We start from the raw sequence: 26779 nt of genomic DNA on the forward strand, positions 1-26779 counted from the left end.
TGGGCCGATGCTCCTCAGATGCCCCCACCTCGAGCTTGGAATTCTTCCTACTCTTCCCAGGGATGAGACTCTCCCAGATCTTACCGTCCTTAAACGAGTTCCCGCCAGTACCCGAGCCGTTCCGACCCAGTTCGATGGCCGAGTTTTTCCGGTTTCTTCCGGTCAGTATAGAGCCCATCCCTCCAGCACTTTCCTTGACCCGGTTCCCCTTCAGACTGGTCCCCGGTGTTAGCCCGTGTCTGCTTCGTGGTTGAGGGCCGGACTCCGAGGCTGAGCGGACCCGTTCGGTCCCGTTCTTCAGATTGATGGCGGAACTAAACCACTTTGCCATGGCTGGTTACGATCAGTGGCAGTTTTTTGGTTTGTAGCTTTGGCTCCAAACTTATCCTAATATAACACACTCACTTAGGCCTACTTAGTCGTAATGTTTATAAATCATCCGAAATCGAGACACAGAGAATAGTTGGTTAGCCTACATAAAACTTTCCAAGCACATTCATCCACGACCACTACGTTTACGCGCCGCGCGCCTGATATCTTATCCGAATTACCCCTTTTGTGATCTTAATTTATTTCAACAAATTATTCATAATGATTTCTACCCCATAAATTCAGTAGTAAATGTTCTCATATAATTTTAACTCCAAACTTCACCCCATTTGTCGCTTGACCCACTTCTCTTTGTCGTTCCACAGTGCGTAAAGTTACCTCTCCTTACATCAACTTGTAACGCCTGTAATATCTATTTCTGACAGTCGCTATCGCTTTATCTCGAAGCTATCCCCGCAGTTTGAAGAGTAGTCTTTGGAGAGCGTAGAATCGGAAGAACTGGAAGTTTTTCTTCGCACTCACTAATGATGATCCCATTCCCGGAGCGACTGATGTATGGAGCAGGCTGTCAAAGCTGAGTGCTGGAGAAAGATGTGCGTGTGTGAGAGAAAGAGTTCGGTGGAGTTGGGAAATGGGTGTGGTGGTGGACTAGCCTACAACAGAATGGCCAAAGAACGCCTATAGTAGGCCATTATTCACTAATAGGGAGGAGACCGGGCAGCTTTGGCAACGCATTTCTCAATTGATGATTAAAAAAAAAAGTTGTCATCACAGCCGTATTTCAACATAGCCAATATTTATTAATCAACATAGTCAATATTAACCTACATTGTTCGAAATTGGTGTGTGCAACACAATAGGCTGCAATTAAACATGTCATCCAAAAATATGAACACTGCTTGAATTTACAGGGTTTTGGCACCACAATGAGTGAGAACAAATATTTTTTCAAAATAATAAAATCTGTAATTTGGGTTGAGAATGTTCTATGGGGAAAAGAGTCGAATGGCCATTTCAGTGGTTGATTCAAATTAGTAGAATAAACTGTCCCCTAGGCCTCTGTCCTAATTGCCAGTAATCTGTCATAATGTGTGCTAAAGGCGCCCTCTGCAGGGGATCTGGTAGATCAAGTGGAACGGTTACCCTTTCCCCGGCCGAGACACTGGTCGGTTTGGTATGGGACGGTTGGAATTTGAGGAGCGCAAACTGATTCATGACACAAGTTGTGATGCGTTTCGTTTGTTTCTGCATTAGCTTACCTCTTTCTTAGCAGTTAAAAAATGTATTATGACAAGCACAGCACTAGGCATTTTCATTTACAAAGTTTTTTATTTCTATTTATGAAGACCACTGAAAGACCTTTCCCCTGAGTCAATGTATCACAGATTGACAGACAGACTCACCAATATTCAAAGCGGGCGCTGTCTAGAGCACCGCCTACTGCTATGTGCTCAACCAATACCTGTATTCCCTCTAGCGGGGCTGGGCGGCTCGTCTGGCATCGGTCACAAAGGTAACAGGTTGGAGCTGCGTTAACGAATTTATCTGTCTGTTTCGAATTATGGATATGCTCTGCTCTTTCAGAAGTGTTTTCTGTCCGATGTAAACATTATCTGTATTAACACCAAGTAAAACAAGAGAAGAGGACTCGAAAGTCGAAAATAAATTGATGAATTGTACTACTTTGACCAAATAGCAGGTATGTTTCTGGATGTTGTTTAGTTCGCTCTAGTTAGCAAGCTAGCTAGCGAACTAACCCAGACAGCTAGGTTAACTAGCTAGTTATGACAGTAGCTTAGGGTTAGCTTGCTAGCTCTAGCTGGTTGGCTTGCACATTACAGACACATAGCTAGCTAATACATTTGTCCGCTCCGTCTTTGATAACTTGCTCTCTTGTTGGTGTCTTCTTACCCTAAGTTTACTTTTAATGATGGCGAAACGGTGCTGAATAACTCAGAATTCAAAGGCCACGGAGCAGGTGTATCTTTGCGTTGCCTCGTTTCGATCTCTCCCGTAGTGGAATTCTCATTTAAAACCATGTGTACAGTCAGTGTACCCATCTGTCAATGGCACACGTTCTCTTTTTACATGTCAGTTATTTGACTTTCTCAGAGCTCAACTTCAACAACTTGGCTCACTGCCTCTCTTCTCCCAAGTTTCACTTGCGCTACATGATACTATGACGCATACACTGAAGAATTCAATGTAGCCAGCGAACTCTGTCCAAAAGAGACCTAAACGTAAGTTATCTAAACTATTTACCATTCTTTGTCATTTTATTGGCCAACATTCAGTGATTACTCATGGACATGTGGCCTACAGAAAGTGGCAAGTGTGTTGTCTCATTTCTGATGTTAGATCGCAAGTGTTTGATAAGATGATGTTATGAATTTAAACTTGACATTGATGTCTATGCATTATTTTGGTTGTTAGTATGTAGAATTTAACACAGCAGTGTATTGATGACAGATGGGAGAAAGCTCAGCCTGAGGGACATGTTTTTTATTGTTGCCACAGGCACAGAGAGAGTGAGAGAGAGGCTGACAGAGGGAGAGTGACAGAGCGCGATAAGACTGTTTACAGATTGGATGCTCTTAGAGCAGAGACCCTGAAGTGTGCAGGTAGAAGGTGTGTTTAAGGGGGCTGTTTACTGAGCATCACAGTGTGGAATGTGGGTGACTGGGGGGGTGTATTAGGTGCTTCTATTTGGTGTTTTTGTTCTATTTGGCAACACTGAAGTCTTCTTTATTATGCCAATGAGTGCCATTAGAATCAGAGAGGAAGAAATGGCTGTTTGTTTGAGTGAGAGGAGTGGAAAAGGGTCTGGTCTAAGTCAAGAATGTAATGAAGAGACAGAAGGGATGAATTGCCAATCACCAAGGAAACAGTCTTAACTGAAGGACTGTCTTGGGGACCCAAGTTTGTGTTATTTATATTTTCTAATGACAGCAGCATTAATGTGGAAAGTCTTTGGTATTTCAGCCGTCAGCCACCCATGACTGACAGTCATCAGTAGGGCCCTATAAAATCTGTGTTCTGGATGGAACACAGAATCTAGACACTAAAATGGAATTCAACAATATTTGAACAATATTATCTTTTGTTTTTCTATTAAAGTGTGATTTTGAGTGAACCTGAATAAACTGCGAAAAACAGAAACCTAGAAAAACAAAACAGAGAAATCAGGCAAAAAATAAAGCTGATTTTTTAGGGCCCAACATCAGTCATGATATGGAATCTATTTGTCACCACAGAAGGAGACAGTCATACACATGTAAGGCTATCCTCTTTCAGGTGCTTTCACTGAAGCACTGCCCTATATGCAGGGACAAGGCCTTGGTTGTAGAATACAGTCCAGTATCGTGATGAAGCTTAGAGGAGGCTAAGTAGGAACAAAGATTTCTAGCCTACTGACTTTATGCTCTCTACTCTCACTATTGAATGAATCAAAGACAGCCACAGCCATGACTCCATACTGCAGTGGTCTCTTTCCACACTCTCTCTCTCTCAATTCTCCCATCCCTCCCCAGAGATGGAGGTGGCCTTAATTCAATTCAGTGCGGGAGAATTACATTTGAGAGCAGAGCTGGCGGGTTAGGAGACACTAAAGGCGTCTGCATGCATCCCAGCTGAAATGGTTCGGAAGAGTTTGTGCATATATTACAACGACATTTTGACCTTTTTTTAAAATTCGTTTTGGACTTTTGTTTGTTTTGGCTGTTTGGGGGCACATTTTTTTTCTTGAGGCAAGCCGAACTCTACGCCGCTTCGTTAGGGAGTAGGGATTCTTCAATAGTTTTTGTTGTCATTCAACAAGAGATGAATGACAACTGCACCAAACATCTTAGATGTAGGTTTTATTTTTATTTCCTGTAAGATCTCCTCTGCAAAAATGTCAAAATTAATGACAGATTACTTGAGTTATTCATTCAGACTATTTTGAGGAAGTATACACTGGCTACGGCGTCTCAAAATGGACAAACAGTACTATTTGCCGCTTTTTTCCCCCCTTGTTTTTCAAGCAATGGTCTCGGCTAGGCACCAGCTGAACTGAAGCATGCTGACGCCTTAAGGGAGTCAGTAATCTGAGGACTCTAGAGTCTGAGTGAGGACTCCTTCACCTGCTCACACTGTAGTCAGTCTGTTGTTAGGCTGCAGGGCACTGTCCCTTACCTATTCTCTCTAAAGTACATGGTGTGAAGCACTGGCTAAACAGAAGCCTGTTGGTCTTAACCTCAGACAAGTATCCACAATCAATCTCTGTTGCAGGTCCGGTCAGCTGCCTCATCATGTGCTTCTCTCCAGAGAGAGAGACAGAGATTTGGAACCCAGGGGAGGGATAGAGAGAGAGATGGCGGGATAGAGAGAGGTTAGGGGGATGGATGGAAGGCTGGAGAGTTTAGAGAGATGGATGGATGAGAGAGGGAGGGAGGGATAGAGGTTAGGAAGATGGATGAGGGAGGGAAGGATAGAGTTTAGAGAGAGGGCGGTAGGGATAGAGGTTAGGATGGGAGGGAGGGAGGGTTTGAGATGGTTAGAGGGAGGCAGTGAAGGAGGGATAGAGAGGTTATGGAGTGGGAGGGGGGGAGGGTTTGAGATGGTTAGAGGGAGGCAGTGAAGGAGGGATAGACAGGTTAGAGAGATGGAGAGAGGGTCAGGTGCAGAACAGTGTTATAAGTGAGGCAGACAGACTGAGGGAGAGCTGGAGAGGGCCAGGGGGGAGAAGAGTGTTGCGTTCCCAGCATTTCTGCCCTCATTTTCTGCTCCACATCGTTTGGACAATAGGATGGGCTCACCCTCTGTCCCCTGACTGTCTCCCCTTACCCTGGCCCTCTCCTCTCCACTGTCCCCTTTCACTGCTAGCAGCTGAACTGGCCTGTTGGAAGTGGCTTGACACACTGACACACAGAAAGATAGATAGAAAGGGAGGTGGAATGAGAGAGAAAGAGTGAGGGAAATGGCTGGGGTCCACTCCTGTGTCCCTGTTATGTTTGGTCCTATTCACTGTCAGTTCTCCCTGCTGAGGCTGAGCCTCTCTCACACACGCAGGCGCACAAGCAGGCAGTGTTTCCCAATATGTTTCAGTACTAGGGACAGGCAAGCAATGCTCCGCCCTCCTTAGAGTAGCCAAGTGCCTAGATTAAACTGTAGAATGGAATAAATCAATGTCAGGAGGTCAGCAACATACTCCCAAAGACCAGGGATTTAGAAACACTGCTTTAAACTCAGCCTCTACAACTGATTATGGATGATTAGCCTATGCATGCAGAAAGAAGGGTTGGTGTTGAAGATCCTTTGTATCTGTTGACCTATATCTGAAATAAATATCCTAGGCTTTCTGTTGTCCTGTCTGGAAGACCTGACTTGTAGCTGTCTTTCTGTTGTCCTCTGTCTGAAAGACCTCACTTGTAGCTGTCTTTCTGTTATCCTCTGTCTGAAAGACCTGACTTGTAGCTGTCTTTCTGTTATCCTCTGTCTGAAAGACCTGACTTGTAGCTGTCTTTCTGTTATCCTCTGTCTGAAAGACCTGACTTGTAGCTGTCTTTCTGTTGTCCTCTGTCTGAAAGACCTGACTTGTAGCTGTCTTTCTGTTATCCTCTGTCTGAAAGACCTGACTTGTAGCTGTCTTTCTGTTGTCCTCTGTCTGAAAGACCTGACTTGTAGCTGTCTTTCTGTTATCCTCTGTCTGAAAGACCTGACTTGTAGCTGTCTTTCTGTTATCCTCTGTCTGAAAGACCTGACTTGTAGCTGTCTTTCTGTTATCCTCTGTCTGAAAGACCTGACTTGTAGCTGTCTTTCTGTTATCCTCTGTCTGAAAGACCTGACTTGTTTCACCACTACTTGCCATTAGGAGGTGTGTGTGACTGTGTGCACGTGTTATGGTTGTCTGCACTAATGTACAGTGACGGGGGGGCTTGTTCTATGGCATGCTTTGGATGTCTGTCTTAGGGCGAGGTATGTGCTAAGTGATGAGCTGAACTGTACACACAGAAGTTGTAATGACAATGGCATGATTAATTGTTATGCAAATGGCCATGGTTATTGTCATTTTTGTTGCAAAATGTTTTGCGCTTATAATGCATCTGTAAAAATGAGTTAGGACTAGAGGTCGACCGATTATGATTTTTCAACGCCGATACCAATTTATTGGCGGACCAAAAAAGCTGATACCGATTAATCGGCCATTTTCTATGTATGTATGTATGTATGTATGTATGTATGTATGTATGTATGTATGTATGTATGTATGTATGTATGTATGTATGTGTATGTATGTGTATGTATGTGTGTAATAATGACAATTACAACAATACTTAATGAACAATGAACACTTATTTTAACTTAATAGAATACATCAATAACATCTATTTAGTCTCAAATAAATAATGAAACGTTCAATTTGGTTTAAATAATGCAAAAACAAAGTGTTGGAGAAGAAAGTAAAAGTGCAATATGTGCCATGTAAAAAAGCTAACGTTTAAGTTCCTTACTCAGAACATGAGAACATATGAAAGCTGGTGGTTCCTTTTAACATGAGTCTTCAATATTCCCTGGTAAGAAGTTTTAGGTTGTAGTTATTATAGAACTATTTCTCTCTATACCATTTGTATTTCATATACCTTTGACTATTGGATGTTCTAATAGGTACTTTAGTATTGCCAGCCTGATCTCGGGAGTTGATAGGCTTGAAGTCATAAACAGTGCAATGCTTGAAGCATTGCGAAGAGCTGCTGGCAAACGCAGGAAAGTGCTGTTTGAATGAATGCTTACGAGCCTGCTGCTGCCTACCACCACTCAGTCAGACTGCTCTATCAAATCATAGACTTAATTATAATATAATAACACACAGAAGTATGAGCCTTAGGTCATTAATATGGTCAAATCCGGAAACAATCATCTCGAAAACAAAACGTTTATTCTTTCAGTGAAATATGGAACCGTTCCGTATTTTATCTAACGGATGGCATCGATAAGTCTAAATATTGCTCTTACATTGCACAACCTTCAATGTTATGACATAATTATGTAAAATTCTGGCAAATTTGTTCGCAACGAGTCAGGCGGCCCAAACTGTTGCATATACCCTGAGTCTGCTTGCAATGAGCGCAAGAGAAGTGACACAATTTCCCTAGTTAAAATAAATTAATGTTAGCAGGCAATATTAACTAAATATGCAGGTTTAAAAATATATAATTTTGTATTGAGTTTAAGAAAAGCGTTGATGTTTATGGTTAGGTACATTGGTGCAACGACAGTGCTTTTTCGTGAATGCGCTTGTTATATCACCCGTTTGGCAAGCACCGCATCGATTATATGCAATGCAGGACAAGCTAGATAAACTAGTAATATCATCAACCATGTGTAGTTAATTAGTGATTATGTTAAGATAAGTTTAATGGTAGCTAGCACCTTACCTTGGCTCCTTGCTGCACTCGCATAACAGGTAGTCAGCCTGCCACGCAGTCTCCTCGTGGAGTGCAATGTAATCGGCCATAATCGGTGTCCAAAAATGCCGATTACTGATTATGGAAACTTGAAATCGGCCCTAATTAATCGGCCAATTCCGATTACTCGGTCGACCTCTAGTTAGGACATACCTAATGACACCCGTCTCCAAAATGAATGAGACAAATGAACCTGCTCCTTCCGACTGTGCCGTTCTGTTTGTAAAATAATTAGAATCTTTCCCACTTCATTTAAAAATAGTTTAAGCAATAGAAGTTTTTCTATCTACTTGAATATAAAGTTGATTCCCCTTTCTACTAAAATTAATGTATTATAACGATTATTTTTAGTTCAATGTTGTCCTTTAATTGTCGGTTACAACATTATACGATAATTCTGCCAAGCCTAACACACACCGACACACACTCATCCTCTAGTCAGATTGACAGATTAACCTCAACCTCTTAGTCATACTCATATCATCTGTCTGTACTCGTATATCATCTGTCTGTACTGTAATGATATGAGCAGGAAGTAGTTTGGGGGTGGAGATGCTCATATCATTACAGTACAGACAGATGATATGAGTATGACAAAATGACTAAGAGGTTGAGGGTAATCTGTCAATATGACTAGGGATGGTGTGTCTCTCTCGTCCTGATAGCCAGGGCTTTGATTTATACTGGACACCAAATATAAACTGCACCAAGGTCTTCACTGACGCTCTTTACAACACCACTGATCACCTGTGAGCGTGTGTTCCTGCTTGTACACAGTTCATTCCAGAGTGGAGCATGTGTGGGGGCTGGGCTTCCTATCCACAGGAACAAGAGCTTGACATTGGTGTTATCACCACCATGACACACACTGATAAGAGAGGAGAAACTCTGGACTCTGTTTTTGTGTGTGTCGGTGAGGGAGGTAGGGAGAATGAAAGTTTGTCTGTGTGTGAAAGAGGGAGAGAATGAGAGAAGGTGGAGAAGGGTGGTAACAGGGTTAGTGCCTGGTGTTGTAGTTGGTTTGTTATAAGTGCAAAGAAGACATGCTAATGAGTAATGTTAATGAGGCACGCAGTGTAATGACCTAGTGATGAGAGCTGACCATGTTAATGAGGCATGCAGTGTAATGACCTAGTGATGAGAGCTGACCATGTTAATGAGGCATGCAGTGTAATGACCTAGTGATGACAGCTGACCATGTTAATGAGGCACGCAGTGTAATGACCTAGTGATGAGAGCTGACCATGTTAATGAGGCACGCAGTGTAATGACCTAGTGATGACAGCTGACCATGTTAATGAGGCACGCAGTGTAATGACCTAGTGATGACAGCTGACCATGTTAATGAGGCACGCAGTGTAATGACCTAGTGATGACAGCTGACCATGTTAATGAGGCATGCAGTATAATGACCTAGTGATGAGAGCTGACCATGTTAATGAGGCACGCAGTGTAATGACCTAGTGATGACAGCTGACCATGTTAATGAGGCACGCAGTGTAATGACCTAGTGATGACAGCTGACCATGTTAATGAGGCACGCAGTGTAATGACCTAGTGATGACAGCTGACCATGTTAATGAGGCACGCAGTGTAATGACCTAGTGATGACAGCTGACCATGTTAATGAGGCACGCAGTGTAATGACCTAGTGATGACAGCTGACAATGTTAATGAGGCATGCAGTGTAATGACCTAGTGATGACAGCTGACCATGTTAATGAGGCACGCAGTGTAATGACCTAGTGATGACAGCTGACCATGTTAATGAGGCATGCAGTGTAATGACCTAGTGATGAGAGCTGACCATGTTAATGAGGCATGCAGTGTAATGACCTAGTGATGAGAGCTGACCATGTTAATGAGGCACGCAGTGTAATGACCTAGTGATGAGAGCTGACCATGTTAATGAGGCATGCAGTATAATGACCTAGTGATGAGAGCTGACCTTGTTAATGAGGCACGCAGTGTAATGACCTAGTGATGAGAGCTGACCATGTTAATGAGGCATGCAGTATAATGACCTAGTGATGAGAGCTGACGTGGCACAGGTCACCATAGAGAGGGAGGCGGGAACTCCTGAGACATTTCAACACATGGACATGATACAGTCAGACGTCAACAGTTTAAAAACATCAGATGAAGACTGAGTGACAAAGGGACATGTAGAGGGAGACTGAGTTGACTTACTGAGGGAAACAGAGGAAGGATCGTTCACAAGGACTGGCTGTGGGTCATGTGTGATTACAGTTGATTGATCTAATAAAGATCCTAGATTGAGGAAGGAGACTCACCTTTGCTGGGCTGGTTGGGCAGGGCTGGCCTGGCCTAGGCAGGGATTTCTAAAGAAAAGGAAAAACTAAACCAAGTGGAAGTAAAGCGAGAGAGAGCTGGAGATTACACGTAAGGGGAGCCAGAGAGTGGGAAGTAGGGTGTGTGTGTGTTTCCAGGTTAATGAATAATGAAGGTCACTATGAACAAAGTCCATTCTAAAGCAACTCCACTGAGACTCGTTCTCTCACACACCTTTGTAACTTGCAAACCCAATAGAAACGCACACAGTCCACCCTCTTTCTGTGTGTCTGCATGACATTTATACCAGTCAGATATTCAGTTGACCTACTTTCCTGGGAGAGAAAACAATAAACTACTGCTGTCACATTCACTTCTTTAAAGTAAAACACTTGGAATAGCTGTACTAATTTTGTCTTTCCCCCTCTCCACTTTCTCTCCCCTCTCGCTGTCTCTCCTCCTCCGCCCCGTCCCCTCTCGCTCTCTCCCTCCCCAGTATGAGTACTCCGTCAGGTCGTAAGAGCCCCGTGGACTACGGCGTTCAGATCCGCTTCATCAACGACTCAGGAGGAGGGCTCCCCTCGACCCAGCTGAGATCCAAGCCCCCCTCCACCTCTAAGTACGGGGTGGCTGTCAGGGTCCAGGGCATCGCTGGACAGCCCTATGTGGTTATGAAGGACGGGGGCCCAAAAGGAGATTCGTATGGGGTGCAGCTCCGTACCCACTACCCCCCGAGTTACGGCAGTCTGCCCCGCAGGAGAGACGGAGAGGGGGGAGAGGGAGAGGGGGGAGAAGGGCAGGGAGGGGCGTTACGCAGGGCACAGTCACATGGTTCATTACTGGAGAGTGAGGGGGGAGGAGGATTTGGGAGACCACCAGGGGATGGGAGGTCTGGTAGCTATGGGAACCTGGATGGAGGGATTGGGGTCGCGGAAGAGAGAACAGATAGAGGAGGGGTGAGGGAGGGGGGTATGGGGAGGAATATAATGTGTGGGTCGTATCAGTCCGGGCTCAACGGGTCACTGGGGAGGGGAGGGGGGAGTCAGTATGCCCCTGACCTCCATCCTTCCCAAACAGAGCGGCCCCCCCTGACCATGGCACACCCCCAGAGCCTGCCTTACCCAGCACAGCCCCACCCCCAGACCCCCGTCAACAGACTGATCAGCAGGTTTGACGGCAGCAGCAGTACCAGAGAACAACAGAGGGGGCGCTCTCCTGTAGCAGAGGACCCTAGAGACACCATCTCCCCTTCCCTTGCCCCCAACCCCTACTCTTCCTCTTCACCGTCTCTCACCCCCAACCCCTACTCCTCCCCTTCACCCTCTCTCACCCCCAACCCCTACTCCTCCCCTCCCTCCTCCACTCACAGCAGCCTGGGGCGGGGCCAAGGCTCCGTCAGCAAGGCAACGCCCCACCCAGCCAATCAGCGGGCTCCGCCGGGGAGGTTTGTTGCTGTGGAGACGACGTCAGCCAATTGGACAGACCCGCTGGTAAGAGACTGGACGGGAGGGGAGAGCGGTTACTAACTAGTATACTTAGCTAGTACATTATCAATACCTCCAGTAAAGTTTAAAAACATACTAACACTGAGCTCTGTCTAAAGGTGACCCCTGACCTTCTGCTTCAGAGTTCAGAGGTCACCAGTGAGGAGGAGCAGGTCATGCAGACCATCTACAGCGTCCTCAGAGAAGGGTACAGCATTTATCTTACTGTGTCATTCAGCATTAATTTAGGCCAGTTATCAACATCCTTCTGACCGTGTGTGTTTGACCTGTTGTTGTTCACCCCTCAGGACTAGTGAGAGTGACTCAGTCATCAGACACAAAGTCTGGGTGATCTTCCAGAAGATCCAGGGACTCAAGGTACTTTAATATACAGTGCCTTCGGAAAGAATTCAGACCCCTTGACTTTTCCCACATTTTTGTTATGTTACAGCCTTATTCTGAAATGGATTAAATAAAACATTTTCCTCAGCAATCTACACACAATACCCCATAATGACAAAGAAAAACAGGTTGTTAGAATTTTTGTTTTTACATAAGTATACGGACCCTTTCCCTTTGATTGGAGTCCACCTGTGGTAAATTCAATTGATTGGACATGATTTGGAAAGGCACACACCTGTCTATATAAGGTCCCACAGTTGACAGTGCATGTCAGAGCAAAAACCAAGCCATGAGGTCAAAGGAATTATCCGTAGAGCTCCGAGACAGGATTGTGTCGAGGCACAGATCTGGGGAAGGGTACAAAAAAATGTCTGCAGCATTGAAGGTCCCCAAGAGCACAGTGCCCTCATCATTCTTAAATGGAAGAAGTTTGGAACCACCAAGACTCTTCCTTGAGCTGGCCGCCCAGCCAACCTGAGCAATCGGGGGAGAAGGGCCTTGGTCAGGGAAGTGACCAAGAACCAGATGGTCACTGACTGAGCTCTAGAGTTCCTCTGGAGATGGGAGTGTAGCACTCCACCAATCAGGCCTTTATGGTAGAGTGGCCAGACAGAAGCCACTCCTCAGTAAAAGGCACACGACAGCCCGCTTGGAGTTTGCCAAAAGGCACCTAAAGACTCTCAGACCATGAGAAACAAGATTCTCTGGTCTGATGAAAGCAAGATTAACCTGTTTGGCCTGAATGCCAAGCGTCACGTCTGGAGGAAACCTGGCACCATCCCTACGGTGAAGCATGGTGGTGGCAGCATCATTCTGTGGGGATGTTTTACGGGGGCAGTGTCTGGGAGACTAGTCCGGATTGAGGGAAAGATGAACGGAGCAAAGTACAGAGCGATACTTGATGAAAACCTGCTCCAGAGCGCTCATGACCTCAGACTGGGGCAAAAGTTCACCTTCCAACAGGACAACGACCCTAAGCACACAGCCAAGACAACGCAGGAGTGGCTTCGGGACAAGTCTCTGAATGTCCTTGAGTGGCCCAGCCAGAGCCTGGACTTGAACCCGGTTGAACATCTCTGGAGAGACCTGAAAATAGTTGTGCAGCGACACTCCCCATCCAACCTGACAACTTGAGAGGATGTGTAGAGAAGAATGGGAGAAACTCTCCAAATACAGGTGTGCCAAGCTTTAATTTGATTATTTATTTAACCTTTTTTATTTAACTAGGCAAGTCAGTTAAGAACAGATTACCATGACCATGATTACCATGACAGCCAACCAAAAGGCAAAAAGCCTCCTTCGGGGACATACCCAAGAAGAAGAGGCTGTAATCGCTGCCAAAGGTGCTTCAACAAAGTACCGCGTAAAGGGTCTGAATACTTATGTCAACGTGATATTTCAGTTTTTTTTTTTTTTTATACATTTTGCTTTGTCATTATGGGGTATGTGTGTAGATTGATGGAAAACAACAATTTAATTCATGTCAGAATAAAGCTGTAACGTAACAAAATGTGGAAAAAGTCAAGGGGTCTGAATACTTTCCGAATGCACTATACACCTTAGTAGTACTCTAATATACATCTCTATACACCTCAAGGTACTCTTATATACAGTGAGCTCCAAAAGTATTGGGACAGTGTCACACTTTTTGGTTGTTCAGATAGGAATAGAATATGTTTCTAAACTCTTCTACATTCATGTGAATGCATAGTCCTGAATGAATATTTCAGCATTTTTTATTTCACCTTTATTTAATTAGGCTAGTCAATTAAGAACAAATTCTTATTTTCAGTGACGGCCTAGGAACAGTGCCTTCTTCAGGGCAGAACGACAGATTTTTTTACCTTGTCAGTTCGGGGATTCGATCTTGCAACCTTTCGGTTACAAGTCCAACGCTCTAACCACTAGGCTACCTGACGCCCCATAATGATGAGTGAGAAAGTTAGACCCCCCCCGCTAACCTCTTTCCATTACAATAACAAGGGAGGTTAGCATTTTATATCATACCCCCAAGACATGCTAACCTCTTACCATTACAATAACAAGGGAGGTTAGCATTTTTTGCGGGGTAAGATATTTATGCCTCTAACTTTCTCACTCATCATTATTCAGGATAATCCATAATTATGGTAGTATACACATTATTAATGTAGAAGTGTTTAGAAACATATTATATTCTTATTTACAATAAAAGTAACTCCAAAATGACACTACATTATTTACCATTCATTTCTATTGGGCAAAAAATTATCAAAAGCTACCAAAACAAACAGCAAATGTGTCCAACAAGTTTGTGGTCACAAGCTTGATGTAGTCATTGTTTGCTAGGAATATGGGACCAAATACTAAACTTTTTACTACTTTTTAATACACAAGTGAATTTGTCCCAATACTTCTGGTCCCCTAAAATGGGCTATCTACAAAAAGTGCTGTAATTTCTAAACGGTTCGCCTGATATAGATGAAAATACCCTCCAATCAAAGCTGACAGTCTGCACTTTAACCTCGGAGTCATTGTATCATTTCAAATCCAAAGTACAGAACAAAAAATAAAACAATGTGTTACTGTCCCAAATACTTTTGTGCTCTCTGTACATCTCTATACACCTCAGTAGTATTCTAATACACATCTCTATACACCTCAGTAGTATTCTAATACACATCTCTATACACCTCAGTAGTATTCTAATACACATCTCTATACACCTCAGTAGTATTCTAATACACATCTCTATACACCTCAGTAGTATTCTAATACACATCTCTATACACCTCAGTAGTATTCTAATACACATCTCTATACACCTCAGTAGTATTCTAATACACATCTCTATACACCTCAGTAGTACTCTAATATACAGTACCAGTCAAAATGTTGGTACTTATACATGTATACATTGTAGAATAATAGTGAAGACATCAAAACTATGAAATAACACATGGAATCATGTAGTAACCAAAAACATGTTAAACATAAAAATATATTTGAGATTCTTCAAAGTAGCCACCCTTTGTCTTTGACAGGTTTGCATACTCTTGGCATTCTCTCAACCAGCTTCATGAAGTAGTCACCTGGAATGCATTTCAATTAACAGGTGTGCCTTGTTAAAATGTAATTTGTGGAATTTCTTTCCTTAATGTGTTTCGAGCCAATCAGTTGTGCTGTGACAAGGTAGGGTTGGTTTACAGAAGATCGCTCTATTTGGTAAAAGACCAAGTCCATATTATGGCAAGAACAGCTCAAATAAGCAAGGAGAAATGACAGTCCATCATTACTTTAAGACATGAAGGTCAGTCAATAGGGACAATTTCAAGAACTTTGAACGTTTCTTCAAGTGCAGTGACAAAAACCATCAAGCACTATGGTGAAACTGGCTCTCATGAGGACCGCCACAGGAAAGGAAGACCCAGAGTTACCTATGCTGCAGAGGATAAGTTCATTAGAGCTACTAGCCTCAGAAATTGCAGCCCAAATAAACGCTTCACAGAGTTCAAGTAACAGACACATCTCAACATCAACTGTTCAGAAGAGACTGCGTGAATCAGGCCTTTATGGTTGAATTGCTGCAAAGAATCCACTACTAAAGGACACCAATAAGAAGAAACTTGCTTGGTCGAGAAACACGAGCAATGGACATTAGGAAATCTGTCCTTTTGGTTCCAACTGCCGTGTCTTTGAGAGACACAGAGTAGGTGAACCGATCTCCGCATATGTGGTTCCCACCGTGAAGCATGGAGGAGGAGGTGTGATGATGTGGGGGTGCTTTGCTGGTGACCATTGTCGGTGATTTATTTAGAATTCAAGGCACACTTAACCAGAATGGCTACCAGAGTTCTGCAGCTATACGCCATCACATCTGGTTTGCGCTTAGTCCCACTATCATTTGTTTTTCAACATGTCAATGACCCAACACACCTCCAGGCTGTGTAAGGGCTATTTGACCAAGAAGGAGAATGATTCAGTGCTGCATCAGATGACCTGGCCTCCAGAATCACCTGCCCTCAACCCAATTGAGATGGTTTGGCATATTGGACCGCAGACTGAAGGAAAAGCTGCCAACAAGTGCTCAGCATATGTGGGAACTCCTTCAAGACTGTTGGAAAAGCATTCCTCATGGAGCTGGTTGAGAGAATGCCAAGAGTGTGCAAAGCTGTCATCAAGGCAAAGGGTGACTACTTTTGAAGAATCTCAAATATAAAATATATTTTGATTTGTTGAATACTTTTTTAGGTTACTACATGATTCCATATGTGTTATTTCATCATTTTGATGTCTTCACTATTATTCTACAATGTAGAAAATAGTAAAAATAAAGAAAAGCCCTTGAATGAGTAGGTGTGTCCAAACATTTGACTGGTACTGTACATCTCTATACACCTCCGCGGTACTCTAATATACATCTGTATACACCTCTGTAGTACTCTAATATACACCTGTATACACCTCCGCGATACTTTAATATACATCTGTATACACCTCCGCGGTACTTTAATATACACCTCCGCGGTACTCTAATATACAACTCTATACACCTCTGTAGTACTCTAATGCACATCTCTATACACTTAGGTAGTACTCTAATATACATCTGTATACACCTCCGCGGTACTCTAATATACATCTGTATACACCTCTGTAGTACTCTAATATACATCTGTATACACCTCCGCGGTACTCTAATATACACCTGTATACACCTCCGCGGTACTTTAATATACATCTGTATACACCTCCGCGGTACTTTAATATACACCTCCGCGGTACTCTAATATACAACTCTATACACCTCTGTAGTACTCTAATGCACATCTCTATACACCTCCGCGGTACTCTAATATACATCTGTATACACCTCTGTAGTACTCTAATATACATCTGTATACACCTCCGCGGTACTCTAATATACATCTGTATACACCTCCGCGGTACTCTAATATACAACTCTATTCACCTCTGTAGTACTCTAATGCACATCTCTATACACTTCTGTAGTACTCTAATATACATCTCTATACACCTCCGTAGTACTGCTCATCCTCTTATTTCAGTTTGTCATTGGTGGTGCTAGCAGTCATTCTATGGGGTATCCACTAAAGTCACTCTCCCCCTCTCAGCCCAGTGAGAACTCTGGTGAGGAGTGGAGGAGAGAAAAGAGGGATCTGGAGAGGAAGATGATGGAGCTACAGACCTCTCTACAGGAGGAGAGGAGGGTGAGTGGAGGAGAGTAGGAGAAAAAGAGGAAGGAGTGATCATTTGGGACGTGATGGAAAGAGTGGAGCGATGGTGTTTGTTTGGCACCTCGGGAGCTCTCACGGTGAGCTGTTTCAACAGTACACACACCAGCTGAGCCCACCGTGTGTGTGTGTTCTGAGAGGAGCTGCTGTTGTGGTTTTTAGTGGCAGACTACATGCCCTAAAAGCCATGTAAATGGACCACAGATGATTTAAACCAGTTTAAACCTGTTGGGTTAGAGGTGGACACAGTATTCTATCTGATAATGAGTCATCATGTGTTGGCTTAAGGGAGTTGGGCTGGTATTTAACTCTAACACCCTATAATCACTTAATCATGTATGTGAATTCTACCGAGGAAACACGCCTGTCTGACACTTTTCTGAAGAACACACAGCATGTTTAGAGAATCATGCCTGTTCTCCTAAATATTTCACCTCCCCACTGTCTGTCGTTGTCTGATGTTGTGGTGGTCATGTAGCCTACAGTACAGGACTGTGTGTGTGTGCGTAGGGCTCTGTGGGCAGCTCTGACCCTGTGTTAAAGGCAGAGCTGGAGTCATGTCTGGATGAGAACATGCAGCTCCAGGAGACTGTGGACAGGGCGAAGACTGAACTACACCAGACACACTCTGAGTGAGTAACAGTGAGCAGGACAAATGACCTGGGTAGAAAGAAACCTTGAGAGGAACCAGGCAGGTTGAAAGTGACTCCAGGCCGCTGGATCAGAACTAAAGGTCCCTGCTGGTTATAATGATGGCTTATTGAAAGGTTCTTTGTTAGTGTTGAGATAAAGAGCATCAGATCTGTCTTGTAAAATACATTTTATCTCAATGAGAATAACCTGTAGAAATAAAGGTTAAATGAATAAATCAAGGTCTCTGTCAGGCTGAGTCAGTTGCGCATGGCGAGAGAGAGTGCTGAGTCCAGAGTCAGAGAGATGGAGGACCGACTGGTTGAGCTACAGGAGGAGCTGAGGACAGAGAACTGCAACAAGACGGTAACACAACACACATTTGGGTGGTCTTGAGACACAAGATCTTTGTTGTGCACTCTTTGTAATTGTCCTGTAGGAATGTGTTATGTGTGTATTGTGTGTCTGCAGGACCTGGTGATGTGTCAAGCGTCTCTGTCGGAGGTGTCCATGTTGAAGCAGAAGCTGGAGGATTCTCTGAGACAGAGAGAGAGGGAGCTGACGGCCCTGAAGGGAGCTCTGAAGGACGAGGTGGCCACGCACGACAAAGAGATCGAGACACTTCGAGAACAGTACAGCACTGACATGGAGAGATTGAGGAGTACCATGGAGCAGGTCTCACAGGTACACACACAAGTTTCAACGTTTATTCACCACGGCCACAGGATACAACAGGTGGAAAACGGAACAGTCAAAATCTTACTTGAGATCTCTTTCCCAAGAAGAGCTCTTTCCCACACACACGTGTGCACTGAGGGAGCAGCAGAGCGTGAAGTGACTGAGACCCACTGGACTTGCTTCACACCGGGGCATTATAGCAGGAACAAGTGATTACACCGTTACGCTTGACTGCACAGACAAAACCACAAGCAGCAGACTAGCAGTACATCAGCTGATCTCACATTCTTAATGACACGTCTTACTCCCTCTCTCTCCCCACTCTCTCTCTCATATCCACCCTCCCTCTCTCTTCTCTCCCCACTCTCTCTCTCACATCCACCCTCCCTCTCTTCTTCTCTCCCCACTCTCTCTTCTCTCCCCACTCTCTCTCTCACATCCACCCTCCCTCTCTCTTCTTCTCTCCCCACTCTCTCTTCTCTCCCCACTCTCTCTTCTCTCCACCCTCCCTCTCTCTCCCCACACTCTCTCTCTCATATCCACCCTCCCTCTCTCTTCTCTCCCCCCCTCCCTCTCTCTCCCCACACTCTCTCTCATATCCACCCTCCCTCTCTCCTTTTCTCTCCACACTCTCTCTCTCATATCCACCCTCCCTCTCTCCTTTTCTCTCCACACTCTCTCTCTCACATCCACCCTCCCTCTCTCTTCTTCTCTCCCCACTCTCTCCTCTCTCTTCTCTCCCCACTCTCTCTCCCCACTCTCTCTTCTCTCCAACCTCCCTCTCTCTCCCCACACTCTCTCTCTCATATCCACCCTCCCTCTCTCTTCTCTCCCCACTCTCTCTCTCTCACATCCACCCTCCCTCTCTCTTCTCTCCCCACTCTCTCTCACATCCACCCTCCCTCTCTCTTCTTCTCTCCCCACTCTCTCTTCTCTCCCCACTCTCTCTTCTCTCCACCCTCCCTCTCTCTCCCCACACTCTCTCTCATATCCACCCTCCCTCTCTCTTCTCTCCCCCCCTCCCTCTCTCTCCCCACACTCTCTCTCATATCCACCCTCCCTCTCCTTTTCTCTCCCCACACTCTCTCTCATATCCACCCTCCCTCTCTCTTCTCTCCACCCTCCCTCTCTCTCCACACTCTCTCTCTCATATCCACCCTCCCTCTCTTCTCTCCACCCTCCCTCTCTCTCCCCACACTCTCTCATATCCGCCCTCCCTCTCTCTTCTCTCTCCCCCTCTCTCTCTCCACACTCTCTCATATCCGCCCCCCCCCCCCTCTTCTCTCTCCCCAGTCTCAGGCGGGTATCGAGTCAGAGCGGTTGCGTGTGAATGCGTCGGTGCGTACTCTACAGCAGCAGCTGGAAGACTGCAGGGACGAGAGTGGCCACTGGATGACGCAGTTCCACAGTACTAGAGATGAACTACGGACCACCAAACAGGAGTTAGTACACGCACGTACAGAGAATACAACCTTACTTTGAAATGCTTACTTACAAGCCCTTAACCAACAATGCAGTTTTGAGAAAAATAAGATTTAAGTAAAATAGATAAGTAAAAAATAACAGTAACTAAGGAAGTTTGACTGGTACTGTACACACACACACTTCACTTACAAAGTCTCTTCCTGTTTTTCAACCATCCATGTATAGATCTATGTAACCATCCATGTATAGATCTATGTAACCATCCATGTATAGATCTATGTAACCATCCATGTATAGATCTATGTAACCATCCATGTATAGATCTATGTAACCATCCATGTATAGATCTATGTAACCATCCATGTATAGATCTATGTAACCATCCATGTATAGATCTATGTAACCATCCATGTATAGATCTATGTAACCATCCATGTATAGATCTATGTAACCATCCACATGTCCCATTTCTGTTCTCTCGTTCTGTACCGTTAATGTCTCCTCTCATTGTGTCTTATTGGCTAGAGACCCGTCCCATCACCCCTGAGCCACTGTGAGGGAGCCTATATATGTGCTGTCTATGCTGTATATAGGTTATAGCCGTGCTAGCAGCCAGCCGTGCTAGCAGCCAGCCGTGCTAGCAGCCAGCCGTGCTAGCAGCCAGCCGTGCTAGCAGCCAGCCGTGCTAGCAGCCAGCCGTGCTAGCAGCCAGCCGTGCTAGCGTGCTAGCAGCCAGCCGTGCTAGCCCTTAGCCTACAATGTCCGCGCCTCCGCGGAAATGTAATTAACATATTTAAAAAATCCCATCAAAATGTGTCTGTTTAAGCTAGAGAAATGTTTTTTGCATGGGCTACATGCATCTTAGTAGCCGTGGTATGACCATCTTAAAACAATTCCATATTTTAGAACCCCTCTCCCCCAGCTTAGACTCTAGAGGGTTTTAATAGCTGCGCTTTATGACCGTGTAGCAGACATTCTAGTTAAACCAGCTTCTGTGTTTCTCTATTTGACTGACTGACTGACTGAAGAATTTGTGATACCATAGAATGACCTAATTTTAACAACAAAACATTTGATCAACTTTGAGGAACTGATATCAGCATTGGAGATTGAACTGTAGCCTCTGTGATCAAACTAAACGTGTCTGATCAGTGCTGATCTGTGACTTGATTTCTAGATTTTGAAATGGATCTTGTATTGGTTAAAATGTGTGTGTTGCAGGATGCTGCAGGCTCGTCTGGAGAAAGAGGAGCTTGAGGAAGAACTGAACGAAGTACAGGAGAGAGTCAACACCATGAAACAGCAGATACCAGACCCCAGTCATACACACACACTCAACCAGGTACACACACACTGATACTGACAAACACACACACTCAACAAGGTACACACTGACACTGTTCTCCACTGTCATGTCAGGAGCTGCAGAGTTTGCGTGCCGATCTGCAGCAGGCCCAATCAGAGGCAGAGAAGAAAAGGGCGGAGCTCGATAAAAAGGTCATGGAGGTAATCTCCCTGAAGAAGACCAACCAGGAGCAGGAGGCGGAGCTTAAGTATGAGATGGACAGGCTGAGGGGCCAATCAAATCGGGCCAAAGAGGATCTGGCCAAAGCCCAGGAGAGAACCAAACAGGTGTGTGTTGTGTAGTACCAGCTATGTGACTGGGAAAGATGGCCACTTTTCCTCCCTTATATTCACAATCTCCATCCTTCTCTCAACCACTCACCTCCATAGCTCCCTGACCCGTCGGTAGTGTCTGGCCTGCAGTCAGAGCTGACTGATGCTCGTGGGGAGAGAGACAGACTGGGAGAGAAACTCTCCAGCACTGAGCAGGAGCTGCAGTCAAACACAGAGCGGCTGGCCAGAACCCAGACAGAACTAAACGCTCTCAGAGACTCACAGCAGGAGCAGGAGGCAGCTAACACACGCCTCCGAGAGAAACTCTCACGTCTGGAGGTGTGACATACACTGCTACACACACACACACACACATTACACTACCTCTTTCTCACAACTCTTTGTTAGTGGGTGTGTTGTGTTTCACAGTATGTATTTGTGTGTGTCCCCAGTCTCAGCTGGCTTCCAGTGCATCAGAGAGTTCGGAGGCAGAGCTGTCCCTCCAGGCGGAGTTGAGGGGGCTGAGGCAGGAGCTTGACGAGGCCAGGAGAGGAGCCTCTCGGCTGGGCCAGGACCACCGGCAGCTCAGCCTGCGTCTGGAGGAGAGGGAGAAGGAGAGGGACCAGCTCACACAGACCAACACACAGCTGGAGGAACAGAGGAGACAGCAGGAGCGGTCCCTGGACAACCTCAATAAGGAGGTGAGGAGTGTGTGTCTACATGGGTTTTTCTGATGCTCTGTGTACTGCATTGAAGTGCTGTATTTACAAATGTACACTGCAAATAAAAATCTCTCTTTCTCTGTCCTCTTACTCCTCGCTCTCTCCCTGCTCTCACTCTGCCTCTTTCTCTGCCCATGTAGTTTGAGTCTCTGTTCCAGTCGTCTGGTGAGGAGGTGCAGGTTCTCAGGGCCCAGCTGGAGGAACAGAGAGAGAGATCTCGCAGGGAGACACAGGAGGCCCAGAGGCAGGGCAACGACAGACTGGTAGAACTGGAGAGGAGCCAGACCTCCCTCAAGAGACTGGAGGAGGAGGTGAGAGGGATGGAGGAGGAAAAGAGGGAGGAGACGGAGGAGGAAAGGATCTTCAGGAGGTGATGGTATTGGTCAGGGGTAGTCAACTCTCACCCTACGAGGTCCAGAGCCTGCTGCTTTTCTGTTCTACCTGGTAATGAATTGCACCCATCGGTCCCTGATTAGATGGGAACAATGAAAAAACACAGTGGAACTGGCTTTGAGGTCCAGAGATGAGTTTGAGGGGTGAAGGTGTTTGGTTTTTAACGCTGATCCAGAGTGTGTGTGTGTGTGTGTTGTGCGCCAGGCGTCCCGTCAGAAGAAGGAGCTGCTGTCTGTGGTTGAGGAGAGAGACAATGTTCAGCTGGACAAGGAGCTGCTCACCAACCGCCTGCACCACCTAGAGGCTGAACTGGAAAACAGCAGGAGCAGCTTCACAGACAAGAGCAGGGAGCTCCGCAGCACGGAGGACAAGATGAAACGACTGGAGCTGGAGCTGGAGGAGGAGAAGGGATCTGTGGAGCTACTCACTGACAGAGTCACCAGGACCAGAGACCAGGTACACACACACACACACACTATAAATGTGTGTCTAGCAGCTTTCACCAGTCTGTTGGTTAACAGTTGAAAGAACCAGGACCAAGCTAGGAAAATAATGTATTCGTTAACTCTCTCCTCTCTCTTTCTCCACTCACCCTCTTTTTCCTCTGTCTGGCGCTCCTTCTGTCTGGCGCTCCTCTGTCTGGCGCTCCTCTGTCTCTGTCTGTGTGAAGATGGAGCAGCTGCGTTCAGAGCTGATGCAGGAGAGATCCTCCAGACAGGACCTGGAGCTGGACAAGAATGCCCTAGAAAGACATGTACGTTAAGTCTGTGTCTCCACTGAAATGATCTTAAGGTCTGAGTGATGATTGATTATGTTAAATCTCTCTCTCTCCAGATGAAGGAGTTGAAGACCAGAGTATCTGATATGGAGGGTCAGTCTCGCTCCTCTGTAGGAGTGGCTCAGCTGGAGAGTAAAGTTCATGAGTTGGAGGAACGCCTCCACAGCGAGGATAGGTACACCGCACACTACACATCCCACAATGCACCACATTCAAGGAACTACAGACCCCACAATGCACCACAGAGTCCAGAATATGATATTTTGTAACAAAAGCTTTTATGATTTTATGGTTGGTATGGTGGTTTACTATTAGTTAGAGAAGTGTACCTCACTTCAAATTGACATTCACATTATTGATGACAAGTAAAGCTTATGATATTATGAACTGGTCACACATCTGTACCCAGAATCACCTTGTTCATGTTTGTGCTGAAGAGTTAAGTGTGTCTGTGTGTGTCTGTCTGTGTGTGTCTTAGGGAGAAGAACTCCATGTTGTCGTCTCAGCGTCGCCTGGAGAAGAAACTGAAGGAGCTCAATTTTACCCTGGAGGAAGAGAGACAACAACACACAGAACAGAGAGACCAGGTACACACACACACACACACACACACACTATACACACACTATACACACACACACACACTCACCCTGACTGATTCCTCTGTGTTGTAGCTGTCTCTGCGTGTGAAGGCTCTGAAGAGACAGGTGGATGAGGGGGAGACAGAGGTAGAGAGGATGGAGGGATTGAGGAGGAAGGCCCAGAGAGAGATGGAGGAACAGATGGAACTAAAGGAGGCCTTGCAGGGCAGAGTCACCGTGCTGGAGACTGAGCTCAAGTAAGTCTGTGTGTTGTTGTGTTTCCAAGTCTGACACTCTACCTGTTTCATGTTAGATTACTAAGTATCTCCTTTCTCCTAGATGTGGCTCTTCTTCTGAACCAGCCCAATTATATCTGTTCTCCTCTACTTCCTCCAGACCTCTTTCACTTCTTCGGTTCTCCTCCACTCCCTCCAGACCTCTTTCTGTTCTCCTCCATTCCCTCCAGACCTCTTTCTGTTCCCCTCCACTCCCTCCAGACCTCTTTCTGTTCCCCTCCACTTCCTCCAGACCTCTTTCTGTTCCCCTCCACTCCCTCCAGACCTCTTTCTGTTCTCCTCCACTCCCTCCAGACCTCTTTCTGTTCTCCTCCACTCCCTCCAGACCTCTTTCTGTTCTCCTCCACTCCCTCCAGACCTCTTTCTGTTCTCCTCCACTCCCTCCAGACCTCTTTCTGTTCTCCTCCACTCCCTCCAGACCTCTTTTTCTGTTCTCCTCCACTCCCTCCAGACCTCTTTCTGTTCCCCTCCACTCCCTCCAGACCTCTTTCTGTTCTCCTCCACTCCCTCCAGACCTCTTTCTGTTCTCCTCCACTCCCTCCAGACCTCTTTCTGTTCCCCTCCACTCCCTCCAGACCTCTTTCTGTTCCCTTCCACTCCCTCCAGACCTCTTTCTGTTCTCCTCCATTCCCTCCAGACCTCTTTCTGTTCCCCTCCACTCCCTCCAGACCTCTTTCTGTTCCCCTCCACTCCCTCCAGACCTCTTTCTGTTCTCCTCCATTCCCTCCAGACCTCTTTCTGTTCTCCTCCACTCCCTCCAGACCTCTTTCTGTTCTCCTCCACTCCCTCCAGACCTCTTTCTGTTCTCCTCCACTCCCTCCAGACCTCTTTCTGTTCCCCTCCACTCCCTCCAGACCTCTTTCTGTTCTCCTCCACTCCCTCCAGACCTCTTTCTGTTCCCCTCCACTCCCTCCAGACCTCTTTCTGTTCTCCTCCACTCCCTCCAGACCTCTTTCTGTTCTCCTCCATTCCCTCCAGACCTCTTTCTGTTCTCCTCCATTCCCTCCAGACCTCTTTCTGTTCCCCTCCACTCCCTCCAGACCTCTTTCTGTTCTCCTCCACTCCCTCCAGACCTCTTTCTGTTCTCCTCCATTCCCTCCAGACCTCTTTCTGTTCCCCTCCACTCCCTCCAGACCTCTTTCTGTTCTCCTCCACTCCCTCCAGACCTCTTTCTGTTCTCCTCCACTCCCTCCAGACCTCTTTCTGTTCTCCTCCATTCCCTCCAGACCTCTTTCTGTTCTCCTCCACTCCCTCCAGACCTCTTTCTGTTCTCCTCCACTCCCTCCAGACCTCTTTCTGTTCTCCTCCACTCCCTCCAGACCTCTTTCTGTTCCCCTCCACTCCCTCCAGACCTCTTTCTGTTCTCCTCCACTCCCTCCAGACCTCTTTCTGTTCTCCTCCACTCCCTCCAGACCTCTTTCTGTTCCCCTCCACTCCCTCCAGACCTCTTTCTGTTCTCCTCCACTCCCTCCAGACCTCTTTCTGTTCTCCTCCACTCCCTCCAGACCTCTTTCTGTTCTCCTCCACTCCCTCCAGACCTCTTTCTGTTCTCCTCCACTCCCTCCAGACCTCTTTCTGTTCCTCTCTTGTCATTGGTAATGAGTTCAGTGAGCTGACATTTACTGGCAGCCTGTTCACTCCCCACAGCCAAACTAGCGTGCTCTGTGTGTGTTGTGTATCATTCTATGGATCACTGAGCTCCTCTCTCATCCCTCAACAGAGATGCTGCTATGAGACACACGTCATTAGAGAATAAAGCAGTCGGATTCAAACACACACACACACACACACACACACACACACACACACACACTTCGTCAGTCACACTCACCCAGCTGTGTAAAAGTGTCTCATTTAACCCCACTCAACAGTGCTGTGGGAACACGAACACACACACACACACACACACACGTACGTACGTGCAGGTCAGCTGTGAAGGGGGAGGCAGAGACAGATCTAGCAGACAGAGCAGTCATCCCTGTATGCCACACCAGTCAGTTCCCATATCTGACCAGCAGAGGGCTCTCTCCCTGACAGATACTACAGGGAACTACACTGTCTACTGTAGAAGTCAACTCTCTACTCCCACACGTTTGCTGAGACCCACCTACAGCCTCTGTTATAGTGAACAATAGATGATGAAGATAACATTTCTGAAGCTGATGATGGTGTGTTTCAGGAGGAAGGTGCATCAGGCGCAGCGTCAGGCCCTGGACTCGTCGGCTCTGAGCTCTGACGAAGATGATGAAGCCCTGTATGACCCCTCCAGCATCACGTCCATCCTCACTGGGAGCAACCTTCACACCAGCTCCTGCTAGAGGGAGGGATTGGTAGTGGCAACCTTCACACCAGCTCCTGCTAGAGGGAGGGAGGGGTAGTGGCAACCTTCACACCAGCTCCTGCTAGAGGGAGGGAGGGAGGGGTAGTGGCAACCTTCACACCAGCTCCTGCTAGAGGGAGGGAGGGAGGGGT

At 46.1% G+C, this 26779-nt stretch overlaps 2 protein-coding genes across 4 annotated transcripts in view; one reads left to right on the forward strand and one right to left on the reverse strand.

Moving 5' to 3' along the window:
* LOC115186595 (SH2 domain-containing adapter protein E) overlaps positions 1 to 1008 on the reverse strand; it is a 13014-nt gene extending 12006 nt beyond the window's left edge. The window contains exon 1 of the mRNA XM_029746187.1: positions 1 to 1008. This exon is cut by the window's left edge and continues 143 nt beyond it. Within this exon, the coding sequence (XP_029602047.1) occupies positions 1 to 331 (331 nt within the window). The 5' untranslated portion in view covers positions 332 to 1008.
* An 804-nt stretch (positions 1009 to 1812) lies between these two features.
* On the forward strand, positions 1813 to 26779 carry LOC115186570 (cingulin). 3 transcript variants are annotated; one of them, XM_029746172.1, is made up of 21 exons: positions 1813 to 2029; positions 2443 to 2570; positions 10564 to 11557; positions 11671 to 11759; positions 11860 to 11929; positions 17068 to 17163; positions 17698 to 17819; positions 18072 to 18183; positions 18289 to 18501; positions 19789 to 19937; positions 21142 to 21262; positions 21340 to 21552; positions 21655 to 21876; positions 21990 to 22238; positions 22400 to 22570; positions 22857 to 23108; positions 23323 to 23406; positions 23487 to 23605; positions 23909 to 24017; positions 24105 to 24268; positions 26487 to 26779. In XM_029746172.1, the coding sequence occupies exons 3-21, from the start codon at positions 10565 to 10567 to the stop codon at positions 26623 to 26625; spliced, it is 3687 nt and encodes a 1228-aa protein (XP_029602032.1). In that variant the 5' UTR covers positions 1813 to 2029; positions 2443 to 2570; position 10564; the 3' UTR covers positions 26626 to 26779. The 3 variants fall into 3 exon arrangements, with proteins under 3 accessions (XP_029602032.1, XP_029602026.1, XP_029602037.1); XM_029746166.1 differs by lacking the exon at positions 2443 to 2570; XM_029746177.1 differs by lacking the exon at positions 2443 to 2570 and having other exon boundaries at positions 11695 to 11759.

The sequence above is a fragment of the Salmo trutta genome, chromosome 3, assembly GCF_901001165.1.
Source record: "Salmo trutta chromosome 3, fSalTru1.1, whole genome shotgun sequence".
NCBI classification, from domain to species: domain Eukaryota; kingdom Metazoa; phylum Chordata; class Actinopteri; order Salmoniformes; family Salmonidae; genus Salmo; species Salmo trutta.